This window comes from Microtus ochrogaster, chromosome 16 (assembly GCF_000317375.1).
Source record: "Microtus ochrogaster isolate Prairie Vole_2 chromosome 16, MicOch1.0, whole genome shotgun sequence".
NCBI classification, from domain to species: domain Eukaryota; kingdom Metazoa; phylum Chordata; class Mammalia; order Rodentia; family Cricetidae; genus Microtus; species Microtus ochrogaster.
Window position 1 is genome coordinate 53,714,874 of NC_022018.1, and position 19,526 is coordinate 53,734,399.

General features: G+C 47.2%; 1 protein-coding gene across 1 annotated transcript in view; it reads left to right on the forward strand.

Annotated features, from left to right (window-relative positions):
- Window positions 1-18,644, forward strand: part of Syk (spleen associated tyrosine kinase) — a 71,273-nt gene extending 52,629 nt beyond the window's left edge. Inside the window, exons 8-14 of the mRNA XM_026783147.1 lie at window positions 3,649-3,736; window positions 4,792-4,969; window positions 9,261-9,470; window positions 12,235-12,424; window positions 13,313-13,453; window positions 14,914-15,026; window positions 15,728-18,644. Coding sequence (XP_026638948.1) covers window positions 3,649-3,736; window positions 4,792-4,969; window positions 9,261-9,470; window positions 12,235-12,424; window positions 13,313-13,453; window positions 14,914-15,026; window positions 15,728-15,800 — 993 coding nt within the window. The 3' untranslated portion in view covers window positions 15,801-18,644. The remainder of the gene's footprint in view (window positions 1-3,648; window positions 3,737-4,791; window positions 4,970-9,260; window positions 9,471-12,234; window positions 12,425-13,312; window positions 13,454-14,913; window positions 15,027-15,727) is intronic.
- The last annotated feature ends 882 nt before the right edge of the window (window positions 18,645-19,526 follow it).

Here is a 19,526-nt window from a genome sequence, read left to right on the forward strand (position 1 = left end):
AGACAGACAGATGAGAGAGAGAGAGAGAGAGAGAGAGAGAGAGAGAGAGAGAGAGAGGAGAGAGAGCAGTCAATAAAGTACTCACCACACAACTGTGAGGGTCTGAGTTTGATCCCCTGTATCCACATAAAAAGCTGCATGTGATGGAGAGCTCTGGCAATTACTGGCCAGAGAGGTAGAGTCCGGCAGATCTCTGGGGCATACTAACCAGCCACCCCGCCATGGAGACACAGTATCAAATACTAGGGTGGGTGGTTCCTAAGGTTTACTTCTGCCCCCCACCACAAGCACACACACATAACTGCTCAGCCACACACACAATATCATGCATGTGCACACACATCCTTTTCATGCACTGAGACAGAGTAGTTTGAACTTGAAAATTGTCTACCAAAGGTTGGGTAGCTGACACCATCTAGAGGCACCTAGAAGGCGTGAGTTGGTGGGAAGTAGCAGGGAGGTGAGGCTGTCAGCACTTCCTTTAAGCTGTTCTCGATGCAGAAAAGATGATGCCCGAGAAGGGGCAGACCACCAAACACAAAGTGGAGAGACTGATGACGCAGGTCAGGGCTGCCTACCCGCAGTGCGCTCTTCACTGCAGTTCACATTTCCCTCCGTTTTAACACTGGCCCATGCGTGGTTGGTTGTCATTGTGACTTTGTGTTCCTTCCTTTAAAAGAGCCATAGTCCTGGAGGCTTTGCTTCCAGAGCGTTTAGTGATGACAGTGGTCCCAGCAAAGGCCTGTTCTCAAGTACTGTGGGAAAGCTGGAAGTGTGGCCTTGTGTCTTCATCTATGTTACAAAGCAGTCAACTGCTCTTTTAACTATCCCAGTGGAAAACCACCCATTCCTTCTACAGAAGTGCCCCAAGTTGGATGCCGTTATTGCCCCAATCCCATAGGTCTCTGCCTGTGCATGAGGCAGGAGGTGGTGGGGACCTGCTGAGGGCTGAGACATCCAGATGAGAAAAGTTATGTATCCCTTGGAGGGTCTTGGGGGTCTCTGTTTCTGGATCAGGAATGCTCATTCTCATAGGGTGCTTTGTGATGGGTAGAATAGAAATGAGGCCTTGTGCTACACCCATATAAGTGGAGGCTGACTCTCCAAAGCCCTTTCCTGTGTCTATCAGACAGACACAGGGATAGCACCTGTCAGTCTGGATATGAACTCCCTGCAGGAGCTGGGATGATCTGGGTCCCTTGCCACCCATTCCCCCTTGCTTCTGATACACTGCCATTTTTCCAGTGATTTTTCTAAGTCCCTAAACTCTGCTTTAAAAACATCCCTAGCAGATTTTGTTAGGAAATTGTGGGTGCTGGTTTATTGTAACAAGCCATTTGAAGTCCTCTTGCCTTGGAGACTATTCTAGAAAGGCTGTGTGCAGCCCAGGAACGAGGCACTGTAGGGCAGAGGGCAGGAACTCTTCTAGCCATAGGAAGGGATAGACCTGTTTTCCCCATCTTGGGGTATCCTTTAACTCCATGGTGGGCCAGAATGTGTCTTGGGAATCTCACAATTTTCCTGTGTACAGAGAAAATAATTTTTTAAAAACACTTAAAATTGTCATTGTGCTAACCTGAAAACACTTTTAAAGACTCTTTATGGCTGGGGTTTGTTTATAGAGGGAGCATAGCGGGGTGGGAAGGATAGATCCGGTAGGAATTAAGTATGAGCTAAGAGAGTTGTCCCTAGCCAGGGCAATGGTAGTATAAGAGATAAGAGGGATCCAAGCAACACCCAACACTACTGAAGTCATATGTAAAAGTTTAAGAGGGTCATAAGAGATTTACCTGGACCTAGTTCCCTCTCTGAGTGCAGAGACTCAAGAGAGAACTCATTTAAAACTGTACATGTTTACATTTCACATTTCCCACTAATGAAAAGTTACTTTTAAATCTCTCTGTCAAACCGTCCATTATCCATCCATCCATCCATCCATCCATCCATCCATCCATCCATCCATTCATCCATCTGTTCAACTATCCATCCGTTTATCTGTCTGTCCATCCACTTATCCATCCACTCATCCATCCACAAACCCACACACCTCTCTATCCATCTATACATACGTACACACACATACATACATGCATACATACATACATAAACACATACATACACACACACATACATACATGCGTATGTACACACATTCATTCACCCACCTATTCATCCAACACCCATTCTTTCACATGCTTGTGTTGTGTGTTTTTCCTAAGCTCCCGTTACAGCATGGCCCAGCTGCTGAGCTTTGATTTAATGCCTACCTTTGCATAACTTCTGCTCTGTTGTTGTGGTTAGTTTTGTTATACAACCCAGCAGGAGTGTTTGGACAAACCACAAGAAAGTGAATCCAGTGGCATCTCCATGGCATCTGAAACCAGACGTCCTCTGACTTCATTGAAAGGTCCTTTGCCACAGGCATTGCCAGCCTCTACCTCATGACAAACACCGTGTAGCTGGGAAGTCAATGTATCTTGAGACACATGTCCCTGTGCTCGTAATGACACAGTGTGACTCTGTTGTTAAATTTTGATGTGTGAGAATGTCATGTTAGTGAGACAAGAGAATTGAATGTGAGCTTCAAGACAGTGGCTGTGTAATGTTAGCTGAGTGTCTCTGTTTCTTTAAATCCCCCCAAACCTGGTGCTGTCTCATTTCTTCATGGCAATATGTGGATCTGATAAGGTAAATAGATGTGCACGATAAACAAAAATGGGGGGAGGGGAGGAGGGTTAAAGCCGAACAGTGGTTTGCTGGTGAGACAAGTTTAGTAGCCATCATCTTGTTTTAATCTGTGGGTAGAGATGGGTCAGAAGAAGAGAAAAATGTTTCAAATGGAAAATCCATAGGAATACAAGGAGAGTTTCCCCTCCACCTGCTTCACAGGGCAAATCGCTCTTAATGGAGTGAGTGAGAATCCCCTCGCCTATATATAAATGTCTACGGGCCAGTGAGGCTTTCCTTCAGCTTCTGCCTCAATGACCAGTCACAGGTAAAAAGGAGGAGTTCCTCTTCTTCAGGAAGGCAAAGAGAACTTCTCTTGTGGCCTGGCACGTGCCTGCTGCAATCATCGCTGTCTTGTGGCACGGCACGTGCCTGCTGCCTGTCCTCACTAACTTTATCGTTATCATCAATGGCAGCAGTGCACAGGGTGGGGGTGGGGATTCGGCAGGATGCATCCTTCTTTGGGGCTTGTAGCTAAGTGGCCTGGGCTACCCTGTGGCATCAATGCCTTGTGTCTAAATCTGTATGGAAGGGAAAGAGGTGGACACAGCTCAACTTTGCTTTTTAAATAACTTCCACATGAAATTAGGCAGAAATAAATCCGTGGGGAATGTACGAGGTTCTCCCATCTTCGGGGAGGTGGGAAACACACAGAGAAGGCACATAATTGGGAAGGAAATTCTACTAGAAGGAGCAGAATGGATTCTCTCCCTCCAGTTCTGAGGCCATGTCAGGGGTGGGTGCTGTAAGGCATGAGCCTGTCTAACCTTCTCAGGTCCAAACAGTTGCCTGAAGACTGAGAAAAGCCTTCTGACCTCTTCTTAACTCTTCCTCTGTCTCCTGCATAAGCTAACCAGTGATCATTTGAGAATAATGGCATCCGTGCAGAAATGATAACATACTGTCATTCCTGTGCTCCAGACTGCCACACCCCAAGGGAGTCGTCCTGAGAGTACCGTGACCTTCAACCCCTATGAGCCAACAGGAGGGTCCTGGGCCCCGGACAGAGGTGAGAGATGTGCTTTCACTCAGTGAACCTTCAGAGCAGGGTGCACACATGCTTGTCAGTGTATGGAGTCAGCTTACAAATTCAGGGCACTGTTCCAAATCTCCCTTATGGTGAGGGTCAACACTAGGCAGCAGCGATGTCCAGTCACAGGCAGAAGACATCCCTTATCCATAAAATAAGCAGTCTGTCAAGTGAAAATGGTCTCTTGCAATTAAAACAAGTAACAAGATCCCAACAGTTGTCACCATTGACAGCACCATGCTTCTGCTTCAAATCCTGTGTCTTTCACACTCCATAGACCAGTTGCCTTTCTTGGAGGAGCATGTGGTCTTGACAGAAGATACGACTCACAGTCACGATGACTGGGAGACCACAGAGGTGACTTACTCCCAGAATTGAGACCTCTGGTTGGTTTTCTTGGGTTCATGAGTGTATCTATGTTGTTATTTTTTTTAAGTGAGCTTGAGGTTTGTTTATTGCTATAAATTGCCTCCAGAGGCTTAAAGCAGCAAGAGGTAATTCTCTCTCTTAATTTATTCCTTGTGGCTGGAGATGTGGTTCACGGTAGAGGTCTTGTCTGGCATGTACGGAGCCCTGGGTTTCTTTCCCAGCACTGCAAAAGTCAGGTACAGTGTTCCACATGTCATCAAGGCCATTGTTGGATAGATGTTGAGTTTCACGGTCCTTCCCACAGTTTGGGAGCCTCAGGACAGTGGGATGCCATCCTTAGCATCTCAAATATTAAGCATTTTGGCTTTTCATAGCCTTGCCTTGGAGAGCACATGCATCATGGTTCATTTATAAAAAAAAAAAAAACCCAGCAAGGATCATGTCCTTGGTGGCACCTCTTCACAGGAGGATGTCAAAGACTGTTCACAAAGGGTCACAAAGAATGTCCTTAAAGCCTACTGGTGTGGAAGACCCATCTCCCCTTGCTTCAGTTCTCACTTGCCTGTAAATTCCCCATAAGACCACAGGAGTGGTGGGCAGGGGTCAATGGGTAAAAGCTCACAGGCACCCTGTCTGGAGTTATGTGTTACCTAACTGCCTTGCAGGCCTTCAGAGAGAGGCCCTGCCCATGGACACAGAGGTGTATGAGAGCCCTTACGCCGACCCCGAAGAGATCAGGCCCAAAGAGGTCTACCTAGACAGGAGCCTGCTAACCCTGGAGGACAATGAACTGGGCTCCGGTAACTTCGGGACCGTGAAAAAGGGATACTACCAAATGAAAAAGTAAGTACCGTTACCCCATTGTGTTACTGTCAGTCACCCTCATGTGAGCAGGCAGCATGGAAAATTTCAAAAAAATGCACTGAGAATGTTCGTCTAATCCCAGATGTGAAGTTTAGCCTCGCATGGCTTAGTACTTTTTCACTAGCATTATATGTATTCGTTTTGAAATCATGTCTTATTGTGTATGTGCACCTATGTCCCAACATTCATCTCATGTGGTCACAGGACACGTAAGTTGGTGTTCCAGGAACTAAACTCAGGTCATCGGGCTTGGCAGCAAGCTCTGTAATCAACTCTTCCCTTTTGCCCACCTTCATTTCCGACTCTTTTGTAAAGAAAGCACCCTTTGTGTGTGCTAACTGTAGTCACAGTAATGAAATGTTTGTGTTAGCACATGTGCCTCGTAGAAAATAACTAAATAGAAATAAGCAAATTCATAAGAAAATATGACTATGTTGTACCTCCGAAACATGACAACCTGCAACTAACCTTGGTATAGGCATTTGCTGGATCTTTATATGTTTGTAAAACTTTGGTTTCTGGTGCCTTGCGTCCTGTGTACAAGCACAGAGGCCATTTTTAAATAGTTGTATTTGAATCACAGTCACTTTTAAAGTTGAATATTAAGAGAGAGAGAGATGACTCAGAGGTTAAGAGGGTATACTGCTCTTCCATAGGACCTAAACTCACTCTGCTGTACCCAGGTTAGATGGATCACAGCTGCCCTTAACCCCAGCTCCAAAGACTCTGATGCCCTCTTCTGGACTCTGAGGGTGAAGGAGGAAGGCCCGCTTGTTTGTCCCGGCTGCCCGGCTAGCTTAGCCCTGAAATAACCACACAGAAACTGTATTAATTAAATCACTGCTTGGCCCATTAGCTCTAACTTCTTATTGGCTAACTCCTACATATTAGTTTAACCCATTTCTATTAATGTATATCACCACGCGTTCGTGGCCTACCAACAAAGTCTCAGAACATCTATCTCCAACAGTGGGTCCGTGGCATCTCTCTGACTCTGCTTTTTTCCTCCCAGAATTCAGTTCTGTCTTCTCTACCTACGTAAGTTCTGCCCGCTCAAGCAACACACAAAAGGAACTCCCACATCACTGAGGGTACCTGCACTCAACATGCATATACCAACGCATACACACACTTAGATACAAAATTTAAAGCAAACCTTTTGAAAAACTGAGTATGTGAACATACTATTCTCATTCAAACCACCCTGTAAAGCTATCAATTGCTTTTTTACATTCCTATAATGAGGTCTTATTCTCTTGTCTGTAAAAGAGCCCAAATGTTGGAAAATGAGGAGTCTCAGAAAGTCTCTTCCTGAGCCAACATAAACAAATGTTTGGACACCAGAACAATGGCAGTCTCATGAAATTAGTGGGTCATCACTTTCTCTTGGACTTCTCTAGAAAAGGTGGTATTTTCTTTTGTAAATATTTAGAGGAATTGAGACTTTTTTTTTAAACATAAATTTGGATCCCTACCTCACACCATAGATGCAACAAGAAACCTAAATATAAAAGTCAAAATAGGTGGCTAGAGATGACAGAATGGAACCTCCCATGGTTCCAGGAGGACCCAGAGAGTCTCCTCAGGAACTGAACTGTCTAAATGCACTTGTAAAGACCATGGACTGCATCCCAAATCAGTACAACACTAGTGTGTGTGCTTTTCTGGTGTGTCTATCCCACTTATTCTGTTATTTGATGCATTCTATTTTTTTAGGTGTGTGTATGTGTGTGGCTGTAGTGTGTGTGTGTGTGTGTGTGTGTGTGTGTGTGTATACACGCATGCAGGTATGGGGATTGAGGGATCAAGCTTCAGTCCTCAAGCTTGGCAGCATGCTCCTTTACCTACAGAATCTCTCACGGCCCCTTAACTGACTGTTTTTATTCTCCAGTTTGAAGGTTCAGCAAAAGAAACTCTCATTCTTGTAGAAATTTTATCACAAGTATAGTTTTTCAAATCACACATAGCTAATATTTGTTCTTTCATTTAAACCACATTTTGTTATAATATTTTCAAGAGTTCAGTATGATTCATGTGATTTTTTTATGAGAAAATGAAAAATCTATATTTTGGAAACACATTGAGGGCTGCTTAAATTTAACAGCGCCCACTGGGAGAGAAGTGTGCCTTTAATCTTTAACATTGTGTGAGCTTTGAACTGGGCATAGTGGCACCACCTGTGATCCTCAGCACCCCAGAGGTAGAGGCAGGAGGACCAGAAGTTTAAAGTCAACTGCCACTTACAGCAAGCTTGAGACCAGAATGGATTACATAGAACCCTGTCTCAAAAAGAAACAAACTAAAAAAAGTAAAACAATGTATGCGCTTTAATTCTGGGCCCAGACACCCATTTTCAATACCACAAATGTATTCACATATGCATATAGACATAGCCTAGCCAGTAAATCACATGATGTTGCAGAAAGCTATATGTATGGCATAGCTGGTGAACCTTATAGAAGCTGTTTTAGTATTTTTCAATTGGGGACTTTCCTCAGCTTGGAATAGTCTGTATTACTGTCTGCTACCCTTGTTTACAGGTAGTGGGACTTTGTTCCTCTGTCTACCAAAGAGCAATAGATTGGAAACCTGGCTACTGCAGAGGCTAACCCTGGCAGATGTAAACAAGTGTCTACTTACAGAGCACCAACCACAAACCAGAGTACAATTCCCCCAGAGTTCACCATGAGGGACTAGTGAGTTATCAGACTGACTTCAGAGCATGTATGAGGGTTGCTTACGGGAACTGCACCACCAAGAAGTCTGGCTTCTACAGGGATGTGTATAGTCCCTGTCTTAGGTAGGGTTTCTATTGCTGTGAAGAGACACCATGAAGGAAAACATTTAATGGGGCGGCTTCTATTTTCAGATGTCCATTATCGTCATGGTGCGACATGGTAGCACGCAGGCAGACTTGGTGGTAAAGAAGCAGCTAAGAGTCCTCCTCCATTTCGACTTGCATACAACAAGAAGTAGTCTGAGACATTAGATGGTCTCTTGAGCATTTATGAGACCTCAAAGCCCACCTCCACAGTGACACTTCGTTCAACAAAACCAAACCTCCTCCGAGAAAGCTATAGTATCACTCCCTTTGGGGGCCATTTTCTTTCAACCCACCTCAGTCCCCCCACATACGACCTCACACACTCCTGCTAAGCTTCACGGTCTGTGTGCACTAGCACCTCCCAAGACCATGAGTATTTGTTCAGTTAGGGCAGAATCTCATAGAGACGTCTGGGAGGTGCCAGAGAGAGCTGCAGGAATCCAGGTGACAATCCAATGGTCATCCCCACCCTTTCTTCCTATGAGGAAGCAGTGACAGGCAATGCTGGTCTTGCTGCTCTCTTGCAAAAGACATAGCTGATCTGACAGAAATGACAGCTGTTATATTTAGAGGGAATTAAAGACGACCTTAAAGTTTGGGGCCTCCCATCTCTACCTCTGGGGTGCTGGGGGTCACAAGTGTGTACCACCAGGTTCAGTTCAAAACTCACACATTGTTAAACCTCAGAGTTAAAGATAAAGAAACAGTCTCTCCCATTGGGCTTTGTTGGATTGAAGCAAGTCCCAACATATTTCCAAAATATAGATTTTTCATTTTCACATTAAAATATCACATGGATCATGCCAAACTCTTGAAAATTTTCTAACAAAATGTGGTTTAAATGAAAGAACAAGCATTAACTATGTGTGATTTGAGAAACTACACCTGTGATAAAATTTCTGCAAGAATGAGGAAAATGGTACTAGCCATTTTTAAGTGTGTGTGCATGTGTGTGTGTACTTAGGTGTATGTGTGTCCACGGTGCATGCAGGTGCTCCTGCCACAGCACCAATATAGAGGTCAAAGGACAATCCTGGGTGTCACTTCTTACTTTTCTACCTTGCTTGAAACAGAGACTCTTGGGGTTCATGGCTGACCCCTTGGTGTCCATGGATTCTCCCGTGTCTTCGTGCCTTAGAAGTGCTGCCATTACAGTCTTATGCTGCTATATCCAACTTCCTGTGGGGCCTGAGGATCTGAACTCAGGTCCTCACTCTTACATGGCAAGCACCTTACACACTGAGCTGTCCCCCCAGCCTGTGGCCACTTTCTGAATGGCTTTAAGAGACTCTCATTCTGTAGCGAGTGTGTCAGCATTTCCCCACCCTGGTCAACCCCTGGCATTGTGCATTCTACGACCCCAGCCACACCCGGGCATCATGCCTCACGGAAGAGAACTTCTAGGCAGTTTGGAAAGTTTCTCATGAGCTACAATCTGTGTTACAGAGTTGTGAAGACAGTGGCTGTGAAAATCTTGAAGAACGAGGCCAACGACCCCGCTCTGAAGGATGAGCTGTTAGCAGAGGCAAACGTCATGCAGCAGCTGGACAACCCCTACATTGTGCGCATGATCGGAATCTGTGAGGCCGAGTCCTGGATGCTGGTGATGGAGATGGCGGAGCTGGGGCCCCTCAACAAGTACCTGCAGCAGAACAGGTGCCGTGGAGCTCAGGTGCACAGGAGCTGTGCGCTGGCCCCCCTTGGGCTGTGCTGGGGCCTGATTTCTGTGGGAAGCTCTCCCCCCCCCCATTTCCTACATTCCTACATTGTTCCATGCTCAGGGAATTGAGAAACCTCATGGAATGAGGGGAGATGCAGCCTTTAGATCCAGTTCTCTCTCTCTCTCTCTCTCTCTCTCTCTCTCTCTCTCTCTCTCTCTCTCTCTCTCTCTCTCTCTCTCTCTCTCTCTCTCTCTCTCTCTCTCTCTCCTGTGTATACATCTGTTGGAGCACACCTATGTGAATGTATGGGGGGGCCAGAGGTCAATGTAGGATGTCATTCTCTCTCCTCTATCACTCTCCCTCCTATTATTGTTTATTTATGAGCATATGCCTGTGTGAGTGTGTGCCCCATGAATACAGATACTCACAGAGGCCAGAAAAGAGTGTCCGATCCCTTGGATCTGGAGTTACAGGCAGTTGTGAGCCTCCCAGCCAAGTTCAGGCCCTAGACAAGAACAGCACGCATTCTTAACCACTGAGCTATCACTTAGAATCTCCACCCGATCTTTTGAGACAGGGTCTCACTGACTCTGGAGCGCACCGATTCAGACAAACTGGGCTGGCTCTGGAGCCCCAGGAATTCCAGGTTCCTACAGCCATGCCTGGCTTTTATCTGAGTGCTGTGAATCCCCAACTCAGGTCTTCTTTCATCCTTGTGCATCAGACACTTTACCAACTGAAGCATCTCCCTAGCCCTGGCAGAAAACAACTCTCACTATCATTTGGTCTTGAATCTCTGCCCAGTGATAAAATCCTCGAGGTGTGCGGGCAGGGCACCTTCTGCAACAGGCAGAACATTCTTCCTAGGTAAACACCGTGAATGAGCATCTTCCTGGGGTACCAGTCTTGTCTCCTCTTGCTGACCTCCTGAGCACCTGCATCTCAGGAGCAGGCTGCTGTTCACTGATTGCTCATCAGTGGTCTAGGCACAGCTGCTCTAAGGCTGTGGTCAACACAGAGAAACTCCTAGAAAGAACCAAATTCAGTGGCTTAGCTCATCACACTGTTGCGGCATTGTTTGTACTTTAGCTGTTGCCTTCAACTCTGTGGAAAGAGGGTGTGAACCCTTCTTTACAGGCAGGGAATGGAAACACAGAGCCAATTTGTAACCTATCCAGTTTGAAACAGGGATTTAGAGTCATCTCTGACTCCTGGGAGCCAAGGCTGACCACTTCTCACTTTATACACCCGTTCTTTACTATTTCCAGTATATGTGTGTGAATATGAATGTTTGTGCAGGTGCAAGCGGTGGAAGCCAGAGGTCAACCTAGAGCAGTTCCGGTACCCTGGAATATTGCCTGTCTCCTTTGAGACAGGGGTCTCTCATTGGCTGGAGTTCATCGATTATGCCAGACAGGTTGGGCAGCAAGCCCCAAGAATCCACCAGCTTCACTTCCCCAGCGTTCAGATTGCAAGCATGGGCCCCTATACCTGGCTTTATTTTCACACAGACTCTGGGTATCAAACTCGGGTCCTCATGCTTGCAAGATGAGCACTTTGCCGACTAAGCTGTCTCCGCAGCCCTGAATGACTTTCTGTACATGTGTAAAAAATGAAACACATTGAGCATCGTGAGAACGGTGTTCAATCTGGAACGGCTGTGCGGCAGAGAGATGACCTGCCACACTCAGGCCTGCAGTGATGTTTTACTTATGCTTTAACAAATAAAGCTTGCCTAAAAATCAGAAGGGCAACGCTAAGGCACTAGAGTCAAGCAGTGGTGGCACACACCTTTAATCCCAGGACTTGGGAGACAGAGGCAGATGGATCTTTGCGAGTTCAAGGCCACCCCAGTCTCCACAAGATCAATGCAGAAACAAATCCAGGTGATGGTGCCTTACACCTTTAATTCCAGCACTAGAGGGAATGGAAAATGGGAGGAGAGAGGGGCTGAGTCTGCTGAGTCTTCTTTGTGAGCCTCTACTGCCTGACCTCTAGTGGCTTAGCTTTGCCCTTCTGATCTTTAGGTAAGCTTTATTTATTAAAACATAAATAAAGCATCACTACCCATGCCTCCCGTGGTTGTTTTTTCATGTCTGTGCCTGGCAAATGTATGTGCATACACATGTGCATGGGTGTGCATGGGTGTGCATGGGTGTGCATGGGTGTGCATGCCCATGCATACATGCAGAGGCCAGAACACCGTGTGTCCTTTACTACTTTCTGCTTTGCTCCCTGAAGACACAGCAGGTAAGGTAGGTAGCACTTGTCTTTAATCCCAACACCAGAGAAACAGAGCTTGGTGGATCTCTGTGAGTTTGGAACCAGCCTGCTGATCTACATAGCAAGATCTAGGCTATTTTGAGCCACACAGTGATGCTCTATCTCAAAACAAACAAACAAACAAACACCAAAAACAAAAAAAAAACAACCAAACAAACAAGAACAAAAGCCAAAAAACAGGGAGTTTTGCTATTTTATTTTGTTTAGGTTTTTGTTGTTGTTGTTGTTGTTTGTTTTTGGCTATGCTGGTGGCCAGCAAACCTCAGGATCTTCCTGTCTCCACCCCCTACCAGTGCTGGGATTACAGGCACATGTGGCCACATCCAGCTTTTTCACATGGGAATCAAAATTTAGGTCCTCATCTCATGCAGCAAGTGTTCTTACACTGATCCATCTCTTACATGTACACAGGGAACATGGCTGTGTGTTTGCAATGACCACCGCATACCCTTGCTAACAGCAGCCTGTGGTTCTAGGCACATCAAGGATAAGAACATCATCGAGTTGGTTCATCAGGTTTCCATGGGAATGAAGTATTTGGAAGAGTCCAATTTCGTGCACAGAGATCTGGCTGCAAGGAATGTGCTTCTGGTCACCCAGCATTATGCCAAGATCAGCGATTTTGGTCTTTCCAAAGCCCTTCGTGCGGACGAGAACTACTACAAGGTAGGACAGCTCAGTGCAGGCTCGTGACAGGAGGTCATAAAATATTGAAAGATAAATGTATGCTCTCTGTGTTTTATTATTGTGGAAATCTCACCAGTAACCTTGGAACTAGCTCTTGAAGACCAGGCTGGCCTCGAACTCACAGAAACCTACCTGCCTCTGCCTCCAGAGTGCTGGGGTTAAAGGTGTGAGCCATCAACACCCTGCAATGGGAAAGTAGTCTTAAGATTGATTCTGTTGATCAAGAAACGAAATCCAAAAATACTTAACGTATCTCAGCTGAAGACTTATTCAGACTAGCATCTTCTGTTTCTTTTTTTCTCACATTTATTTATCTTGTGGTGTGTTTGTAGGCATGTGTGCCACAATGTACCAATAGAGACTGGAAGACAACTTACAGGAGTTGATTCTCTCCTTCTACCGGTCTGTCCCAGGAACTGAACTCAGATCTTCAGGCTTGGCAGCAGGCACCTTACTCACTGACCCATCTTGCTGGCCCTGAATTTTGAGTTTTGAAAAAAAGGATAGTATGCTTGCGCTAACTTACTTTTATAAATACAAGTCAAACAAGTTGATTTTTATTTTTTAGACATGCATTCATGCAGCCCAGGCTGGTTTCACGGGTACTGAGTTCTGGGTTTATAGTCACGCACCACCATGATTGGGTTACACTGTTCTAGAACTCAAACTGAGGGCTTCATGAGTGCCCACTATTGACTAAACCAGGTCCTCAGCCCCAGAACTGGTTGATCCTCGGAAGATTTTTCTGACTCCTTTTCCTTCGAGCTGACACTATGGGTTTCAGCAGAGGTTTTTCTCTGCCCTGCTCCTCCCACCCAACTTCTGCCTGCATTGGCATGTGCACACCTGACTTCGTTCTGCTCCCAGGCCCAGACCCACGGGAAGTGGCCCGTGAAGTGGTACGCCCCGGAATGCATCAACTATTACAAGTTCTCCAGCAAGAGTGACGTCTGGAGCTTCGGAGTCCTGATGTGGGAAGCGTTCTCCTATGGGCAGAAGCCTTATCGGGTGAGCCGCGCTCAACTGTGTGTTTCATGTCTCACTCAGCCTTGTGGCCTTAGGAAAACATCACTCAGTGTTGGGCTATTGCCACAAGAACCTGGGGACACCCTGGCGTTGCTCATCAGCCTCTAACAGTTAGTGCAACCTTAGCTTACAGTCACCTGGAAATGACACTTGGTGCTAAGTGAACATATTTTCAGTGTGTGTTACATACACACTCACCAGACACAGCCCCAGACCATCCTTCTTGGGAGTTATAATAGAAATGGTGACACTGACAGCATCAACTATGTTAGCTGTTGCTATGTGCATTCTTCTGTGTTCTCATATGTGTGCATATGTGCTTGCATTCTCATGTGTATGCATATGCATGTGTGTGCATATGCGTATGCATTCTCATGTGTGTGCATATGTGTGTGTTTTTGTGTGTGTGCATATGTCTGTGCATTCTCGTGTAGGCATATATGTGTGCATTCTCCTGTGTTCTCATATGTGTACATATGTGCGTGCATTCTCATGTATATGCATGTGTGTGCATATGCGTATGCATTCGTGTGTGTTTGCATATGTATGTGCATTCTCGTGTGTGTGCATATGTGTGTTCTTGTGTGTGTGCATATGTCTGTGCATTCTCATGTGTATGCATATGCGTGTGTGTGCATATATGTGTGCATTCTGGTGTGTTTGCATATGTCTGTGCATTCTAGCATATGCATATGTGTGTGCATTCTCATGTGTATGCATATGCACATGTGTTCTTATGTGTGTGCATATGCATGTGCGTTCTTGTGTGTGTGCATATGTCTGTGCATTCTCATGTATGGATATGTGTGTGCATTCTCATGTATACATATTGTGTGCATTCTCATATGTATGCATATGCACGTGTGTTCTCATGTGTATGCATATGCGTGTGTTGAGACATCATTCCTCAGGGACTACTTGCCTTGCTGTTTGTGGTAGTCTCTTTCTTAGCCTGAGTTCATCCAATAGGCCAGGCTAGCTGGCCAGCAAACCCCAGGGATCTGCCTGTCTCTCTGTCCCCAGCACTGGGATTACAAGCATTCACTGCCACTCTTGACTGTTTACATGGGCTTTGGGGATTGAACTCAGGTCCTCGTGCTTGCAAGGTAGCACTTTGCAAACGAAACGTGTGTGTGTGTGTGTGTGTGTGTGTGTGTGTGTGTGTGTGTGTTTTCCTGGATGGTGCCACTCAGTATATTGCCACACATGAGAACACACGTGCATAGGAATCAGAGCAGGAACCCCAAAGCCCCCCTTCTCCCCAAGACATCCAACCCTTCTCACTTCTGACTCTAGGATTCCGAGGAAGGGCCCCTAGCATTGTGACTGATGTCACTTGGTGTTGCACAGCCTGTGTCTGTGTCCCTCTGTCTGGGGGGGGGGTGAGGTCCTTTGATTGTTGGCAGGTGGTTTAAAAGCTTGTGTGCATGTTCATGTCTCAGGGGATGAAGGGGAGCGAGGTGAGCGCCATGCTGGAGAAAGGGGAGCGTATGGGGTGCCCTCCAGGATGCCCCCGAGAGATGTACGACCTGATGAACCTTTGCTGGACCTATGAGTGAGTACTCAACCCTGCCTTCCATTGACCTGGGTGTTTGTAGAAGCAGACGGCGTGGCTAGCGTCCTAATTATGTCTGTCGCCGTGATAAAATGTCTCTGCCAAAAGCTAACGTAGGGGCAAAGGATTTATTTAAGCTCAGAACTCCAGATTACAGTCCATGGTCACAAGGCAGTCAAGTGGCACGGACTGGAAACATTTGGTCACATCGTCACAGTGGAGAGCTGAGAGAAAAGACGTCGTACATGCTTCTGTGCTCAGCTCACTTTCTCCTCCTTGAGAAAGTCCAAGAATGGTAACCCACAGCAGGCTGGGTCTTCGTATCAAATAGCATGATCAAAACAATTCCCTGACAGGCTGGCCTGTTCTAGACAGCAGTCCCTCATTGAGACTGCCTTCCCAAGTGGTTCCAGACTGTGTCAACACGCGTGAACTGATGCATCTACAACACAGGGACAAGTTAGTTGTTGAGACAACTAACTTCTGTAACATAGTACAAAATCCTTCTAGCTCACAAGGACACAGATCCTCCGGATCTTGTAAAATGCAGGCTTGAGTTCTGCAGGTTGGGAGTGAGAAGGGACTTCAGACCACACTGGTGCAGGGTGCAGTGACTGGCATTCACCACTAGGGGGCACAGTGAGATAATCATGTTTCCACCCCTCTACCTACAAAGAGTAACACATCTCTTCCTCCTCCAGGGTAGAGAACAGACCGGGATTCACAGCCGTGGAGCTGCGACTTCGCAATTACTACTACGACGTGGTTAACTAACAGCTCTGGCACCTGTTACCGGCCGCCTTGGATCCTCGAGCGATCACAGAAACTTCATTCAGATGAACTGGCTTCCAGAGTTTCATCTCCCTCTGCCCAGGGTGAGAGCTAAGAAAAGCTAAGACTTACCTTCCCAGCCGGTCTGGTCCTCCAAAACAGAGCAGCGGCCAATCCTCAGGGCCCATGGATTCATCTGTCTGGTTCTTGTTACCCTCTGTGTGGTTTTCCTTATGGTCACAGTCGGGAACTGTTTCCAAATCATCTTCTCATCATTCTGTTCCTCTGGGTCCGGGATTGCAATGTTCCTCTGAAGATCGGAAAAGTGCCCCGAGGCCTAAGCGAAGGAAATAACAGAGAAAGCTCAGCAGTGCAGCTGGCAACCACACAGGCGCGTAAGGAAAGCAACACGCCTGGACCCTGGTTTTGCTCTCACGCTGGAGACAGAAATACCACACGCATGAGACACACCGACTTGGCCGACCTGGCCCTGGTGTCTGCCTGCCTTCCTGCAGAATGACCTGAAGTCCGTCCCTGTGTGCTTGCTGAGGGAGGCTGCCAAGGAAGGTGGGCTCCCTTGATCCTCTGCCCCTGAGCAGAGTCTGTCAGGCGTGGGTCAGACTCCCTCCTCTCTGCAGACGGAATGCAGCCAGGATCCCTTCTGAGTCCGTGATGGCATCCGCGTCTATTAGGTTCTTTTCTTGTTGCTGCCACAAAAGACCTGACAGACAAATTTAAGGGAGGAGGGGTCAGTTTGGGCTCACAGTGGGGAAAGGCCATCATGACTGAAAAGACATTACACCCGGAAGGAAAGACTTGGTGGTCTGAGCAGGAAGCTGGAAGGACATGGCATCCACACTCGGGAAGCAAAGAATGAACAGGAAGTGGAGCCAGGCTACAAGGCCTCAAAGCCACCACCACCCCAGTGACCCACTTCCTTCACCTAGATCCCGCCTCCCAAAGGTTCCACAAGCTTCCTAGGCAGTCAGTGCTACCAGCTGGGGGCGTTGGGGAGTGGGGAGAGGCATTTCACATTCAAGCCACAACAGGATCCACCCATTTCCTGTTGCTATAACTGAACATCTAGAAGGGTCATGGACAAAGAAGAGAAAGGTATCTAGGAGATGTGTGTGTGTCCAGTCTGAACTTCCACCCATGAGGTGCAGCATGAGGCACGGGCCTTCCTGACAGAGCAGGTGAGCCAGCTCAGCTGCCCACCTCTTAGGAAAGCCCGGATCCCATCCTAGGGTCCCCCTCAGGACCCCACCTCATGCCCCAGAGGCCCCATCTCCAAACACCGTGCTAGTGAGTCTGGGTACTGAACCTTCAAACATGGACCCTGAGGGGACACGTTCATACCGGAGCAGAGGGCAACATGGTGCCCAAGACCCTCTCAAGATGAGTTCCTGAATGTAATTTTAATCCACAATAAAACCAGAGATTTGATCTTCTCCACAAAGAAGCCTGGCTAAGTACAATTCCGAGCCAAGGACATGTGACCCTAGATTTTCACTCTGTTCTCCTTATGCGTGGCTTGCTGTTTGATCATACACAAGGTGTCACCCCTTCTTGGCACTTTCGCCGAGGACCCTAAAATTACAAAGGCTGCATAGTCTTCATTCTGTGTCTGCGAATATACACAATTGCCATCTCCACCTCCGAGACACTGTGACATAAACAGGCAGGGTTGGTGCGGGAAGCCCCACTGGGGGCGGGTGAGGGACGAGAGGGCGCCTCCAGTGCCTTTCAGACTAAGAATGCTATAAACTTAGGCAGGAGCCTCTTAAAGGATTGCTAAGAAGTGCTTAGACACCATCACTGTGTTTGGAATTATGCTGACGGCCAGTCATCTTGTTAAAGAGGGAATCCCTGTATGCAGAACACAGAATTGCTGATGAAGTTCCATGGGTCAGGCCACCTGCAGATTTAGAGTCAGGAAAGGAAGAAGCCGAAGTATTGATTATGGAGACAGGACCCTCCAAAGCACATCTGAGCAAGTTCTCTGCTCCCGCTCTCCCCTACCCCCAGGGTGGGGCTATAAAAAAAGGTCGCCTCGCAGGTTGGGGAGCACACGGGTGAGAACACTGTAAAAGTCTCTGGATTCCTTCTGGCCTCCCTAGCAGTGTGTCTCCTTTCCAGAGGTTTGGCACTGATCATTGTCTAGATATGACTGAGCAGGGTGGAGCAGGATGGAGGCAGAGGCTTTGCCTTCCTCTAGGCCAAAACAGGCTCTCGTGTGCAGAAGTTGCACTGTGGCCAGTGTTCGACGCTCTCATCCGGTGAAAACCGTGTCTTGCTATCAAGATTGATTCTCCCCGCTGGGGCCGCAGAGGCAGGCAAACAGGGAGAAGAGCCTCCCTGGATGATTTAGACTACGTGGATACTCACAATTTGCAAGATCAGAAACCAGCCAAGATCCTTGGCTGGGCCTCTCTTCACAAGCTTCCTCTGATGACTGCAACCCCTTCCGCCTGGCAGCAGAGCTCAGTGAGTGCCTTTTACCTATGACCCTTTGCCAACAGAGGACAAGGAGCCTCCCAAGCTGCCTCGCCGCACCCCGCTGACCACAAATACCAGATACCTCATGTGGAACTGAATGTCTCTCCAGTAAACACCCAATCCGGCTAATCCTTCAAATGGTCTGTGTGTGTACCGGGACATGTCCTCCCTGCACCCAGCCCTGCTTCGCGTGCCAGACAGTAACTCCATGGGGCTGTCAGCCCCTGTGATTGCAATGCTCCCTGCAGAGTGAAGCTCTGGTTGTCAGTGCCAGCAAGCACTCCCAGTAGCAGTACAGAATGTTTCCTGTTTATTTCAGAAATTGTTTTGAATAAAGATCTACTATTAGTTTTGCAACGACTTTTATGGAAGTGGGTAGGGTACAATGGGCTAAACCTTCCACCGGAGTTGGCCAGCATCTTCCTGAGTGCAGCCTGCTTGCGAAATGTTGAGTGCTTGCCCACACTGCTACCCGTGGGTGGGAACAGAGCCCAGAGCTCACAGTGAAGTCCGGACACGGGAGGAAGCCTGCAAGAAGGGCCCGATCTTGTCAGAGAACATCTGTGTCCCAATGACTCCTTCAACAGCCCTTCCCAGCGAACGACTTTGCTTCCACTTGGACCTATCTCTTCAAGTTTATTATTTTATTTTTCATTTGTGTGTGCCTGTGCATGTGTGTAGGTGTGTTTGCATGTGTGTCATGTGTGACAGGGTTCCTACAGAGGCCAGGAGAGAGTGTTGGATCCCTGGCGCTAGTTACAGGTGGTTTTGAGCCATCCAACGTGAGTGCTGGGAAATGAACTCTGGGAGTCTAGAAGAGCAGCAAATGCTCCTAACCACCGAATCCCTCCAGCTACAGATGCCTGCCTCCTAAAAGTCTCATCACCTCACAGCAGGACCTCAGGCATAGCCTCTCTCTTCCTCTCTGCCTCTCTCCCTTCTCTCTGACACATCCCAGAGCAATAAAACCAGCAGTTCTTTCAGAGAAAAAAATTGATACCATTTGTATACAGCAGAGGGTGCTAGTGAGCAGACTTTGACAACTCGTTTCAACTTTATTTCCAGCCACTTGTTTTTAACTTTACAAAATGAACCCACAGGGAGAAAGCACACTTCCAGAGTCGCCACTGCCAAACCCAGAAAACAGTCCCTGGGATGGATGTTCCAGCTACTGCCACCGCCCAGTATGGGTCACCAGAGCTTGAAGCCTGAAGCCTGCAGAGCTCTTTG